The 13,592-nt window shown below is 52.7% G+C and overlaps 1 protein-coding gene across 1 annotated transcript in view; it reads right to left on the reverse strand.

The window, feature by feature from the left end:
* Nucleotides 1-13,592, reverse strand: part of COL23A1 (collagen type XXIII alpha 1 chain) — a 344,194-nt gene that overhangs the window by 20,955 nt on the left and 309,647 nt on the right. The window contains exons 6-8 of the mRNA XM_012813370.1: nt 4,987-5,013; nt 3,787-3,813; nt 2,290-2,316 (exon numbers count right to left, since the gene is read on the reverse strand). Coding sequence (XP_012668824.1) covers nt 2,290-2,316; nt 3,787-3,813; nt 4,987-5,013 — 81 coding nt within the window. The remainder of the gene's footprint in view (nt 1-2,289; nt 2,317-3,786; nt 3,814-4,986; nt 5,014-13,592) is intronic.

The following is a 13,592-nucleotide window of genomic DNA, read 5'->3' on the forward strand; positions in this document are numbered from 1 at the left end:
GCTTAAGCCTAAGAGTTTGAGGTTGCTGTGAGCTGTGACACCACAGAACTCTACCAAGGGCAACAAGGTGAGACTCTGTTGACCTCCTCCAAATTAATTAATTTATTATCAAAAGAAGTTCAAAGCACAGTAAATATATTCCTTTTTTTACTCTTCTTTTTGATCAACGTAATCTAAGTATGCTGCAAAAGTTTAACTATAGGTTCAAGTGTGCTGTGAGATAAAAAAAAGGTTGAAAAACATTTAAGCATGCCAGAAAGTTCTAGGAGAACCTAGCAGGTTCTTGGGCTCTTCCCCAGACACTCCCTCCTCCCTCACATTGGATGGCTGAGGCCTAACCCTGGAAATGTGGGATGAGTCAAGGGGAGCACAGCAAAACAGTGGGCCCAGACCCCCGCCCCCCACCGCCCCGACCATGGCCAGTCTACCTTGAGGACGTGGAGGTTGTACACATGGCAGTCTCTATTTATAAAGCCTGGATTGAGCCGGGGGAAAACCATCTAGTCAGCCAACAGGTTATGTGGTCAGAAAGGCAGGAGGGTGATTTCAAACACAATAAGGCTTTCCACATCTGGGGGCAAAGCCACTAAACTCAGCCCAGAGGAAGGCAGCGTTGTTCCTGGGTGCACAGATGCCTTCTCTAAAGAGTGTCCCTGCACCTGTTTCTGTCCAGCAGGCTGTCCTGTTCTGCAACCTTGCTGCTCTTGCCTATTTCTCCACTTCCTTGATTCTGAATGGCCCCTTGAACCAGTGGAACACAGTGGAAAGGATGCTGTCTCCATTCTGGGTATAGCTATTAACATGACCGTGGCAGCTCCAGCTTCCTGCCCCTCCGGGACTCCTGCTGGCCATGAGGAGGAGGGAGAGCCATAGGGAGAGCCTTGTGTGGGCGCTCCCAGAGGAGGGGCCCGCAGCTGCCGGATCGCCCATGGTCACATGAGGGCGCCATCACCTTGGGCTCCTGGCCCAGCCCAGGGACCACCAGAGAAAATGACATGCTGTGGTTTTAAGTCTCTAAACTTTTCTTTTTTTTTTCCCAGCGGGGGAGGGGTTTGTCTCTCAGATGATTGAAACAGTGAGATGACAGGGCAGAGGTGAGGGTCTTGTGAGGAAATCTGCTCTTTCGTGGCCATGAGACTTGGAAGTCTAGTTCATTGGAGTGTGGACATCCCCCACTTTGGGAGATCAGTTTCCATACATCCACCGGGCAGCAAGCAAAAGGATTTTTCTCAGCAGCCAAAACTCAGCATGAGCACCCTTTAGAGGTGCCCCTGAGCCTCAGTCTGCTTAGCGCCTTCCCTGCTCCAGCTCATGGCTCAGGGCCACCACAGTGTGGGCAGGGACCCAGCCCCGCCTGACCACAAAGCTCCAGCTCTCTGCAGCACCTGCCTTCTCATCCCCTATCTGCCCTCCTCTGGGACCAGCAGCTCTCTCACCCCCCATCCACTTCCACCTCTAGGCTTCGCAGCTGCTTGTCCTGGGTGACTAGTCCACCAGCTATCGTTTCCATCCCACAGTCTGCTTAAAAACCACCAGGTGTGTGCCACTCTCTGGCTCACCTCTGGGTGGCTGATGCCCACCTCTTAACTTCTGTGGTCAGTACTCCTGTTGCCTCCTGCCTGCGCTGTGCCGGAAATGGCAAGGGCACCTGTTTAGGGCCAGCCATTCAAGTGACTACCTGCCAATACCTGCTTTGTGGGGCCCACCTCAGGAGGCTCCACTGTGCCTAAGCTTCTGTTTAGGAGACCCTGGGTTCAGGCATGTCTGTGTCCCTGGGCCCAGGGGACATTGAGGGGCAGGGTTGGCTGGTAGGAGACTGATCCACCAAGGGGCACTGGGTTGTGTGATGCAATGAATCTTTACAACTGCTGGGATCGGGGCTGTTACCCCATGCCCAGAGGTACAAGCAGAGTCTCAGAAGTAAAAGTGGCTTGTTCAAGTCTACTTGGTTGGGAAGTGGCAGAGCTGAGCTTTGGGCTGAGGTCTGCTGGCCTATAGCCTTCCCTCTTCCTGGGGTGCCACCTGCCCTCAGCATGGTTAGTTTTGGATCTGGGACAGTGCCAGCCCCACTGTCCACAGCTTATCCACAGTGATAAGCCTGGGACCTGGACATCTGCCGAACACTCTCCATTTGTGCAGGGGATGGCCATGGGTGGAGGAGGGGCTGCCTCACAAACCTCTTTCTGTGATGAACTAGAGAGTGAGGACCAGGGGAAGCGGTAGCTGCATCTTAGTATTACAGAAAGCCACGTGGTGTGGGCGGGTGAGGGAGGTTTGCTTAGTTCTTACCTGGGGGCCAAAGTCTCCTGGTACACCCTATGAACAAAAAACAGGGAGATATATCACTGCTGCTTTCCTTATTTCTTCACGTTTCCCATGGAGTGGTTACCCAGTGCTCAGTGCTGCACATATATGGTCTGACTTAATTCTAACAAAAATAACATGCAACTCTATTTTTATCTCCAGTTCCAATGGGGAAGCTGAGATGTGGAGCAGCCATGTAATCCACCTCTAGCGGCTAGCGGACCCAGGGCTTGAAACCAGGTGTTTCTTCATCTGTGGCCAGCCCTCAAGCATCTGGGGGCACAGACAGCAGCCTCGTTCTCTCAGAGGGATGATAATGATGGATTGTTTCAGGGCAGTTCATCATGCAGCAATAGATTTCAAGACACTGGTTCCTCTCTGGCTACAAAGCCCATACTGAATCACATCTGTGCCTCAGTGGCATCAGTCAGATCCAGTGGGAAGTCACCAGAGGGTAATTACAACACCGACCTCTTATTATTGATGAACATTCGGACCATGACCTCATGCAACATCCCCCATGGCTCTGTGAAGTTGGTGTTAATTTACAGCTGGGGAAACTGAGACCCACAGAGCCAAACAACTTGTCCAAGGCAACTCTCCCCAGTTGGTGATGGGGTAAGAAGGCAAAGCTGCGGCCCTGAATACCAAATCCTGTGGCTTTCCACCGCATTGCTGATAGTGGGCTGGAACATTGCCCTGCTCTGGACCTAGGCTGCCACTTCACAACAGGTCCTCTGTTTGCAGTTCCCACTTCCCCATTGCCAAATTCTGGGTTGGGGGTGGATGTGGACCAGCCCTGGAAGTATACCTCAGTGTGTCCTGGCCACCCATTCCCCTGATCCCATAGTGGGACTCACAGGTCCCCTGTTCTCTTCCAAGGCACTTGGGGATCCCTACCCTCTAGGGGGACAGTGTATGAGTTTTAGTACCAAATGTCAGGCCTTTCTCACAGAGGCTGCAAAGATAACGCTTTGCCATCTATCTTCCTGACAGGTGTCCTCCTTGCAGACAATACCAGCAACAATCATCGTTTGATTCCCCAGGCCCTCCTGGTACCCCCTCTTCATGATTAATTACTTTGGAAACTCAACATTTTGGACAGACTGTGCCTTCGAGTTTTGTACCTTATGACCCAGTGCCAGGAGAACTCAGACTCAATCCTCAGCAGGTTAAATTGTGAAATGTAAGTCTGGTAACTGTTTTAAGAGATAGGCACTGTTGAGCAGTGCCTGTGGTTCAAGGAGTAGGGTGCCGGCCCCATATACTGAAGGTGGTGGGTTCAAACCCGGCCCTGGCCAAAAAAAAAAAAAAAAAAAAAAGAGAGAGATAGGCACTGCTAGCCCTGCTTTGTAGATGAGGAAACTGAGGCTCTAGGGGCTATGAGGTGCTGAAGGTCACACTCTGGAACTGAGTTTTGGAGGCAGGTTCTGGCATCCTTCATCAGCCCATCACACTTGGACAGCCTCCCGCATCACTCACCTTTTCCCCTTTAGGGCCTGGGAGTCCCTGGAGAAGGAAAATAGAGAAAGAACAGGCCTGAGTGAGGAGGCCTAAGTTAGCCCCCCCTCCCTTACGGCTCTGAGGGCAGGAGGGCCTGTGATGCTGAGCAGAGCTGTGGGGAGCTGAGTGGAAAACTGCACACAACTGTCAGCCCTTAACGAGAACTGCCCTTGCTGCCCCCAAGGAAATGCCACAGTTCAGTCCTCAGCATGTGTGAGGTGGGGGATTTGGGGTCACCAGCGGAGGCCTGCTGGCATTTTCTTAGCAAGGAAGGGGCACATGCATTTGTCAGTCCTCTCAGAGACCATAGTCTCTCTCTGGCCAGCACCTGCCTGTGCCTGCTGCTAGTGACGAGACCACTGCCCTAAGGTATCTGTCTAGAATCTGTAAGGCAGGCATTGGACAGAGATCCCATTTCCAGAAATGCCCTTTCATTTAAGGGAGGTAGCCTTTCAGAGTCTGAGCCCTATCCATTCAGAGTCATCCACCCATCCCCCACCCCCACCCATCATCCACCCATCTCTCTGTCTGTACGTCTGTTAATTCATTCACCCATCCACTCATGGCCCCACCCCTCCATCCACTTATTGATCAATTGATCCATTCATGCACTCACCCTCCATCCATCTACCCATCTACCTACCCACCCTCCCATCCATCCATCCATCCATCTATCCACATCCAATGATTCATTTAATTGTGCTCATGTCTCTCCATGCATTTCATTGATTTGCTGAGGATGCCTGTGGACTATAGGTTCCTGGCCCAGGTATTGAGAACTCAGCCCTATGCCCACCAATGGAAGGCTTGAAAATATATCCAGAGCCACTCTCTGCCTGGAGCCTGCTGGGAAGGGCTTGCAGGCTTTGAGGGCTGACCAGACACCAGGGAATATATTGCTCACAGTTCCCCATAACCCCATAACATCCTTGTGAGGGAGGGATTAATGCACCATTTCACAGACAAGAAGCCTCAGGCATGGAAGGTGGAGAGGCCTCTGCATGGGTGTCGGCAGGTGGAGGAGCTGGATTTGAACTCAAGTCTAGCACCCAAATGGCTTCTGTCTGTGATAAACCAGGTTCCCAGTGGCCCCTTCCCTCTGGTGTCCTGTGGTTATTCCCAGCCCCACAGAGGCATCCCCATTCCAAGACCACCTAGATTCTCCCTGTTATCACTTACAGGCTTGCCATCCAGACCCAGGGGTCCCTGGAAAGAAAGAGAGAGAGAAAAACGGTTATACATGGGACTGGCACTTCCTCTTGGTCTTACGACCCAGGTCAGCAACAAGAAAATAAAGCCTGTCCTGAGCCCAGGGGTCTGGGTACATTCCATGTAGACTGGGGCCAGGATGCGGGGAGGCATCTGATGCCCAGAATCCCCTCCTCTGACAACAGAGCCCCAGTTCTTCTTTAAAGACAACCTCGTCTCAACCCATGAGGTTTGGTGACTGCTGGGGTGGGCACATGACTGCTTTCCCTCTGCCAGGGTGCTGGCAGCTGGGACAAGCCTGGAATGCAAGCTGAGCTGTAAGTGCGTTGTTTGGGACTTCAAATGGTGGTGCTTTAGGGGAGAGAGGACTCTTTCTCCTGATGATGCTCAGCCTGCAACTCCCATGGCCACCATGTGGCTTGAGAAAAAGCCAATAGAGAGGAAGGCAGAGCTGAGAGACAGAGAGGAAGACAGGATTGAGGGCTGGAAGCCGCAGCTACTCCTGCATGCTTCAGTGCACAGACTAACACTTCTGGACTTCCCTTAAGCTAGCCTGAATTGAATTTCTGTCACTTGGAGCTGGAGTCTCGAAGGCTCTTTGAGCTTTCTGCATTGCTGTGGGCTTTTTGGAAAAAAGTAAAGGTTGAGAGAAGCCAAATCACACTAGGGCAGGATCTGAGAGCCAGAGCATCTCAGGGACCTCCAGGGCCTCCATGGAGTCTGCAGAGGGCCAGTGACCACTGTACTGCAGCCATGTGGGGGTTGAGAGGACTCTGACCTGCTCTCTGCCACCCCCACAATCCTCCCCCAACTCTCCCCTCATCTCCATATACACTTAACCCTGAGTCTAGCAATGCTGCACCAAGCTCCACATCTCCAGCCTTTGCATAAATTTCCCACCCACTATACACCCTCACCTCCTTTGTACATCTTCAGCTCAGTTATCTCCTCTTCCATGAAGCCCCCCAACTTCTCTACTTCCCAGCACCAGGCCATCTTTCCTTGTTCCCCCAACATGTAGTCTAACTGTTGTACATTACATTGAGGTATTGTTAACGTGTGGTCTACACAAGCCTTCCTTGGTAGAGTCAGGGAAGGGTCTGATCCTCTGTGCTTGAATGAGGCCTGGCCACGGGACATGTGCCTAGAAAATGCATGCTAAGTCACACCAGGGAAATACAGCAAGAAAGATAATGTGTGTGCAAATACATATAATTCCGCATGGAAAGGGGCAAGGTGGGACAAATAAAGAGTTCTGCCTGTTCAGAGCCATAGAGAGCATCCTGAGGGCTGGAATACTAGAGAGCTACTGAGAGACAGAAACATTTAGGGGGTTGGCTTTAACAAGACTGAGGGAGGAGGGCCCCTGCAGGAGGCTGAGGAGGAAGGGCAGCTCAGACTCCAGCATCTCTGACACCCTTCTCCCCACCCCCGCCTTGAACACTCCCACAGCCTTTGTTCAGGTTTGTCCCTGCCTGTCTGGGCTTTCACTGGCTGGGGACAGACTTCCTTGCCCACCATAGGTACTTTGTGGCTAGGTACAACTTCTGCCATTTGGTCACTCTGCATCCCTGCCACTCCCTGAGCTCTCTGGCTTCTTTCCCGTCTTCATGCCTTGGCTTGGGCTGTTCTCTCTGCATGGAATGCTCTCCCCTGCCATCTCTGCCTAGTGAGAGCTGACTCTTCCTCAGGGACAATCTCCTACTCTGGGAAGACTTTCCTGGTTTCCAGCAGAACTGGTCTCTCCTTCCCTAGCTCTGGATGTAGGTGGGAGTTGGCGACCTGCCTGCAGGGTCAGGAGATAAACTGCTGGTTTCCCTGGCTCAGCCTCCAGCCTGCCCCGAGTAGAGACAGCCAATCTGCCAATTCCCCAGATGACGTGAGAGCAGCCACTCTGTGGAGGGCTTGTGGCCAGGGCCTCGCTGGTGGCAGGAAACCAGGGCAGTCTCTCCCACACACTGCCCTGAAAGTTTGAGTATCAGGAAGCTAGGGTCCCAAGAGAGGGGGAGTGGGGTCATTCCAAAGTTCTGGGGGTTCAGGACCCAAAGACTCCTGGTAAAGATTTCCTGTCCTTACCTCCCCAGGGGCTGCCCAAACTCCCTGTCTCCTGCCAGCTCCTGGCTGTCCTGCTCCCTGGATCTTCATGCACAAGACCAGCTGCCCTTGGCAGTCCACCCACCACCCATGAGCTTTCATGGCCTCCTCAGGGCCACATCCTGCTGGGCGTCTCCACCCTGTACCCAACCCTGGGGCCAGCTCCATTCTGGGTCTCTTCTGGGAGCTCTTTGTGGCTCCTGTGCTCAGTCTTATTTTATTTTATTTTATTTTTTTAGAGACAGAGTCTCACTTTGTTGGCCTCGTTAGAGTGCTGTGGCATCATAGCTCACAGCAACCTCCAGCTCTTGGGTGTAGACGGTTCTCTTGCCTCAGCCTCCCGAGTAGCTGGGACTACAGGTGCCTGCCACAATGCCTGGCTATATTTTTTAATTTTTAAATGATTTTATTGTTGTTATTCTTTTTTGAGACAGAGTCTCACTGTTGCTCCAGGGTAGGATGCTGTGGTGTCATAGCTCATAGTGACCTCAAACGCCTGGGCTCAAACAAGCCTCTTGTTTCAGCCTCCCAAGTAGCTGGGACTACAGGGGTATGCCAACATGCCTGGCTAATTTTTCTGCTTTTAGTAGAGATAGGGGTCTCACTCTTGCTCAGAGTGGTCTCCAACACCTGAGCTCAGGAGATCTACCCACCTTGGTCTCCCAGAGTGTTAAGATTACAGGTGTGAGCCCCTGTGCCCAGCCCCACACTCAGTCTTAATCACAGGGCAACCGTGTAAGGTATGGAGTAGTGTCCTTGTCTGATAGAGGAGAAAACTGAGGCTGAGTGAGGGGGAGACCTTGTCCAGAGTCATGCTGCTAACGGCAAGGGCTGAAGCCCAAGCCTCAGGCTGTAGGTCTCCATCCTCTCTGCCCTCCAGCTCTCTGTGGAGGACTTGCCTGACTTCTAGTTCCTTCCTGCTCAAGACTATCCTTGAATGTCTTTGCAGAAGCCCCTCTGTCCCCACTGCCCACAGCCTCTGGGTGCCTCTTCCAGCATGGCAGTACCCATAGACCATGCGCCTAGGCCCTGATGCACCCTGGGGTCCTACTGAGCTGAGCCCAAACACAGGGCAAACCCCTCCCCATACATCTGCATGGATTAAAAAAAAATAATGCAAACCAGAGTAAAAAAGAGATTAAAGTACAGAAAGGTACAGATTAGAATGAAATAAAGCTCATCTTTCTTGACAAGCAGGAAGTTAGCAGACTGCCGATGGCAGGCCTTGGGGATATGGACTGTGAGGTCAGGGAAGCCAGGGGCTGGCAGGAGGAGATGGGTAGATCAAGTGAGCCTGCAGCTAAGCCACCTGGCATTATCCCCATGCCCTACTCTGGACTGACAGCGCAGTCCCTCCCACACACTGCCCTGAGGAACTTTCTAGAGTGCAAATGTGCACTGCTTTCCTGCTTAAGGCCCTCTGTGGAGCCTTACTCCTGAAGCATGAGGCCCACAGCCCTTGCGCCAGGCCTGGGCATGCCTCTCCCTGGGGCAAGTGTCCTGGTTCAGCCCTTTTCAGGCTGGTCCATTGCTGGACCTCAGGCCCAGTCCCAGGGACTTATGCAGGGGCTCAGGATGTTCCCCAGGGGAAATGTCTCTGTGCTGCAGCTATCTCTGCAAAGTGTCCCGATGGCTGGACCCCTGGTTACCCCCTTCTAACAGTGACTGTAGGCGTCCTGCCTTTTCAGGCCCTCTGCCAACTCCAAGAGTGTCCCTAGTGGGTCATGGATAGTACAGCCTTGGTCCCCAAGGCCTCTTTCTGATGTGTGAGAAACCTGATAAGTGACAGAAAACCAATTTTCCCACCAAGGGCTCTGCCTATATCTGGGATCACAGAGCTCTTGACTTTCAGGGATCAGAGTTTTAAGAAAGTAAAAGTTTATAGCTTCCAAAGAAAGGCAGAGGGTACAGCATGCCTGGTGCTTCTGGAAACACCCACATGGGGCTAAAGAAAAGTCAATTCCTGGGGAACCAGGGCCCAGAGCTGATGCTGAGCAGACAAAACTGTGTGTGAATATTGGCAGAGCAGACAGTGTGAGGCTTGGCCTGGGGATGGACCTGACCCACAGTCATGATGACTGGGGCAAGAATTGGGCAAGAAAGTGGTTCCTACACCCTCGAGTTCTCTGTCTGGGTAAGCGGCTGACACTCGGGGAGGCTGCTGAGTGGGGAGAGGTCACTGGGAACTACTGAAGAGGGGCCTACAGGTGGCAGAAGAGGGGACAGCCTGTAGTCAGATGGAACTGCCTGGCTTGGGGGCATGATGCTTTTTTTTTGAGAGACAGAGTCTCAGTCTTTTGCCTTGGGTAGAGTGCTATGGCATCACAGCTCACAGCAACTTCAAACTCTCAGGCTTAAGTGATCCTCTTGCCTCAGCTTCCCGAGTAGCTGGGACTACAGGCTCCTGCCATGACTCATGGCTAGTTTTTCTATTTTTTAGTAGAGAGGGGATCTTGCTCTTGCTCAGGGGTCTTGAACTCATGAGCTCAGGCCATCCACCGGCCTTAGCCTCCCAGAATTCTAGGATTACTGGCATAAGCCAGTTTATCTGGCCATGGGGTGTGATTCTAACCTCTGCTTCTGTCCTGGGGGAGGCTGGACTGCCCTCTGGGCTGGGGGCACTAGGCTATGAGCCTCCAGAGCAGGGGTCCTCAAACTTTTTAAACAGGGGGCCAGTTCACTGTCCCTCAGACTGTTGGAGGGCCGGACTGTGGGCCCTGGGACGAGTTGGCTGCTAAATAGGACAGGCAGCGGCGGCAAAAACACCGGCCTCAGCAGGCCGCATGTGGCCTATAGTTTGAGGATGCCTGCTCCAGAGGATGGACTCTGTCCACAGTTACCTACGTACTGCCTTTCTCAAATGGGTGCCACACAGCACACTGTCCAGCATGGTGTCAACATGCTTGCCTGGAGAAAGGGGTTCTGTGGCCAAGTAAGTTTGCAAACACAGGGTTATATCCTGTGAAACAGGATTCTATCCTGCAAGCTTTCTCTGTACCATTATTCTGCTTTGTAGGCCTCTAAGAGAACAGTGCTTCCAGCCTTAGTGGGCATCCCCAACACCCCTCAATGGACTTAGGACCTGGCTGAGTCTTAGCAAAGCAACAGAGGTGTGAGATATGAGGACCATCTATAAACTGAGCGCTTCCACAGGCTGAGGCTGGCTCTGAAGCCACTTCAAAGGAGGACAAACACTTCAGGGAAGGGCCAGGGGCTGGTCTGAAGGGAGCCAAAAATATGGGGCAGGAGAATGTGATCAGGCACCAGGCAGAGCCTAGGCTGAGTGTCTAAGCCAGTGACAAGCTGTTCTGAGCAGAGGGATGGTCTGGAAAGGCAGAACCCCACTCTGGGCAGAGGCATGTCCATAGCAGCGCTGGTGGTGGGGTTTGTTCTCTGAAGGCAGCCCTGGCCTGCCCCAGATTAACAATGCTCTCAGCTGCCCCTTACTGCTCTTGCTGCATCTCCCACAGGAGGAACAGGAAGGAAGATGGCTTGGGCAGGTGCACTAACAGCTCACAGAAGCAGGCCTTGGCCTTGGGCCTTACTCACATCCTTGCTCTGAGCCCTAGCTCCACAGATGCCATAGCACCATGCGTGAAGACGCCTGATTCCCTCTAGCTCCCTCCCCTGCCTGATCAAAGCTGTGGAATCCACCAGAGGTTTTCAGCGCCTTCTGCCCTCCATGAAACCCCACAACTGTTTACAAGCCTCAGTTCTGCTTTAAATCACTCTTTTCCCATGGAGATCAGCTGGGCTCCAGGATGTTTCTGGATGTGTGAGGAGCAAACAAAGCCCTGGGCTGCATGTGAATAGCAAGCCAGGCGGCCAGTGGCTGGCCACGGACACTGGACAGGACAGGCAGACTCCCTAACCTGGCTCAGTCCCTTGCCTCACTCAGGAACAGGGAGTTCCAAGGCCTTAGTTTCCCCAACTGTAAAGTGCAGATCATGCCATTCTCCCCTCAAATGACACCTGTAAGTTAAGTCCCAGGTCAGTCTCCTTTGTTTCTACCTCTCCCAGACCAACTCAAGTCACAAGGCCTTACATGTGAGCCAATGCAAAATTGGGGCCTGCGCTGGCCCTAGGAGGACAGTGCTGGGAGTGACCTTTGTATGGCCTTCCAAGGGGCCGGTAGCTGGGTGCAGGGCTGTGCTATTTGCTGCCACCTGTTACCTTGGGGGTTTTCTCCTTCCCTCTTTTACCCTGTGGAGTGTTTCCTAAGCATAGTTCTGGAGAACCACCTTCTGAGAAATATTAACAATGTGGCAAAGAGGGAGGTTTCTTGGTGAAATAAGTTTAGGGTGCAGCATACGGTGGCTTCATCCTGGGAGCTTCTCAGCACTTATCAGCCAGTGACAGCTTATGATGACCCATGGACTCCAGGCCAGGAAGGGGTCCAGGGCTGGCCCTGCACCCTGGTCTGCTGCATCAATCCTCTTGACGGTGGTCCAGTCTTCCCAAGGATCAGCTCCAGCATCTGTCAGACTGGACTAAATCAATAAACTGGCTCTGTTTAGATGCAGACAAGAGTAAATGCTCAAATTGGCCAGAGCTGAGTGTCTTGCTTTCTGGTTGTAATTAATGCTGACGGCTCCTGTCAGGGAATGGAGCCCTCAAAATGCACCAGGATGGGGCCCCTAGATGAGGGCTTACTAGGATTATTAGGCCAGGGCCTAATAATTATTTCCCAGATGTTGACAATTCATCAAATTATAAGGCTGTTGGGGTCTGAGGTTCCAGTCTGGGATGCAAATTCCTGTGTGAAGGTTCTCTGCACTCCCTCCCAGCCCTCATTAGGGCTGGCCAGTGGGTGAGGGGGGTGAGTGGGCAGTCCCCGCAGGGCAGGTCAGCACCATATGGTTCTGATTTCCAACCCAGGCTGTTTGTGCACATAGGGGCTGCAGCAAGACTGTCCTGAGTGTAGCAATTTCCCAAACTTGAATTCCAGGCTCCAGGGCAAGGGAAGAAAGGGCCTTGACATGTAGGTCCAGCAGAGACTGTACTCATGCCCTGCTGGTGGCAAAGAATCCTCCCAGAGAACATCTTTCTGGGATCCGGAGTACTTTGCAGAGTGGGCTCACTAGTGACCTATTGCTCCCCCATGCACAGCATGCTCGGCGGCGGGTGTGTTAGCTGGGTGGGGTCACAAGAGCCTGTACCTGGGCTGTACCTTGGCCAGCCCCGGCTGCCTCCTTGTGCGCTCTGCATCTATGAAGTGCAGGGCTGGGCTCAGGCGGTGTCTGTCCTGAAGCCAGTTCTATTTGGTTTGTTCAGTTCATAAAAAGAAAACTACCACCCTAAACCAATTGAATTAGTGACTACATTAACAAATTGTGGTCTTTTACATAAACATCCAGAGTTTAGACTTTTCTTGAAAGCTTAGGAGATCTCGCAGCCCCTGGCCCATGCTCCTGTTTGGTGATACTAGCCCTGGGGCCACAGACTCTGTCCCCACCTCCCCAGTGCCTCATACCTGGCCCACTGTCCCCAGGTGAGGTGACCTGCCAGCTCTGTGGGAATATCTGAGTTTGTAACCCGTAGCCTAAAAACCCTCCTGGGTATTTTGAGGCCTACAACACTGTGAGGCCATGAAACCAGCTGGTTTCTATTTGGGGGGAGTAGGCTCAGGGGCAGCCCGTGTGCACTGGAAGCAATTACACGTATGTCCACTTACATGCGTGGCTGGAGGAGGTGGTGTTTACAGCACTATGCCTTTGAACCAATCCCAAGATACCTGCTGAAATTACACATTTGCCCGTTACTGATATTTGGTGGGGAGAGACGTGATTACTCTGTCAGGTATCAGGAAGGACAGTTCCTAGCTGGGGTGGAGTGGAGTAAAGGGCCTCACTGCCTCCAGGTGTGGGAGGATGGGGGACGGAGCCAGGGAGTCGGGCTGTGTCTGCCTAAACTGCCTCAGGCCAGATATTACCAATTGAGGCAAAAGGAAGTCACTGGGAATATCAGACAGGTTGGGGCACCCACTGTCAGTTTGATTTGGTGCCAGCCTGGGATGAGGTAGAGATCTAGAGAATGGAGCTGCAACTGACATGATGGAGTTAGTCTAGAGGGAGGCACATAGCTGAGATGCAGCTAGATGGAGTGCTTAGGGCAGCCTGCCTGGACAGTACGGCTCAGGAGATGCAATGAAGACCCACTTGGCCAGGGCACCAGCAACGGAGATAGCACGGCAGGAATGAGGATGTGGGCCTCTGCCTCCTCCTACCCACCAGCAGGGGTCCCAGCGCTGCCATCTTGTCCTTGATGGGGACATTTCTTTGCTTCCTTGCCAGCTTCCCTGACAGCTGCTTGCTGGGTTGCAGGGCCCCCTGCTTTGTTTTCACAGACAACAGAGGTTGGACAATTGTTACCCACCAGTAAAGAATGGGTCAGAACTCTTTTTTTTTGAGACAGAGCCTCAAGCTGTCCCCCTGGGTAGAGTGCTGTGGCATCACAGCTCACAGCAACCTCCAACTCCTGGG

The sequence above is a fragment of the Otolemur garnettii genome, unplaced genomic scaffold (genome assembly GCF_000181295.1).
Source record: "Otolemur garnettii isolate 467f Iridium unplaced genomic scaffold, OtoGar3 scaffold00261, whole genome shotgun sequence".
Lineage (NCBI taxonomy): Eukaryota > Metazoa > Chordata > Mammalia > Primates > Galagidae > Otolemur > Otolemur garnettii.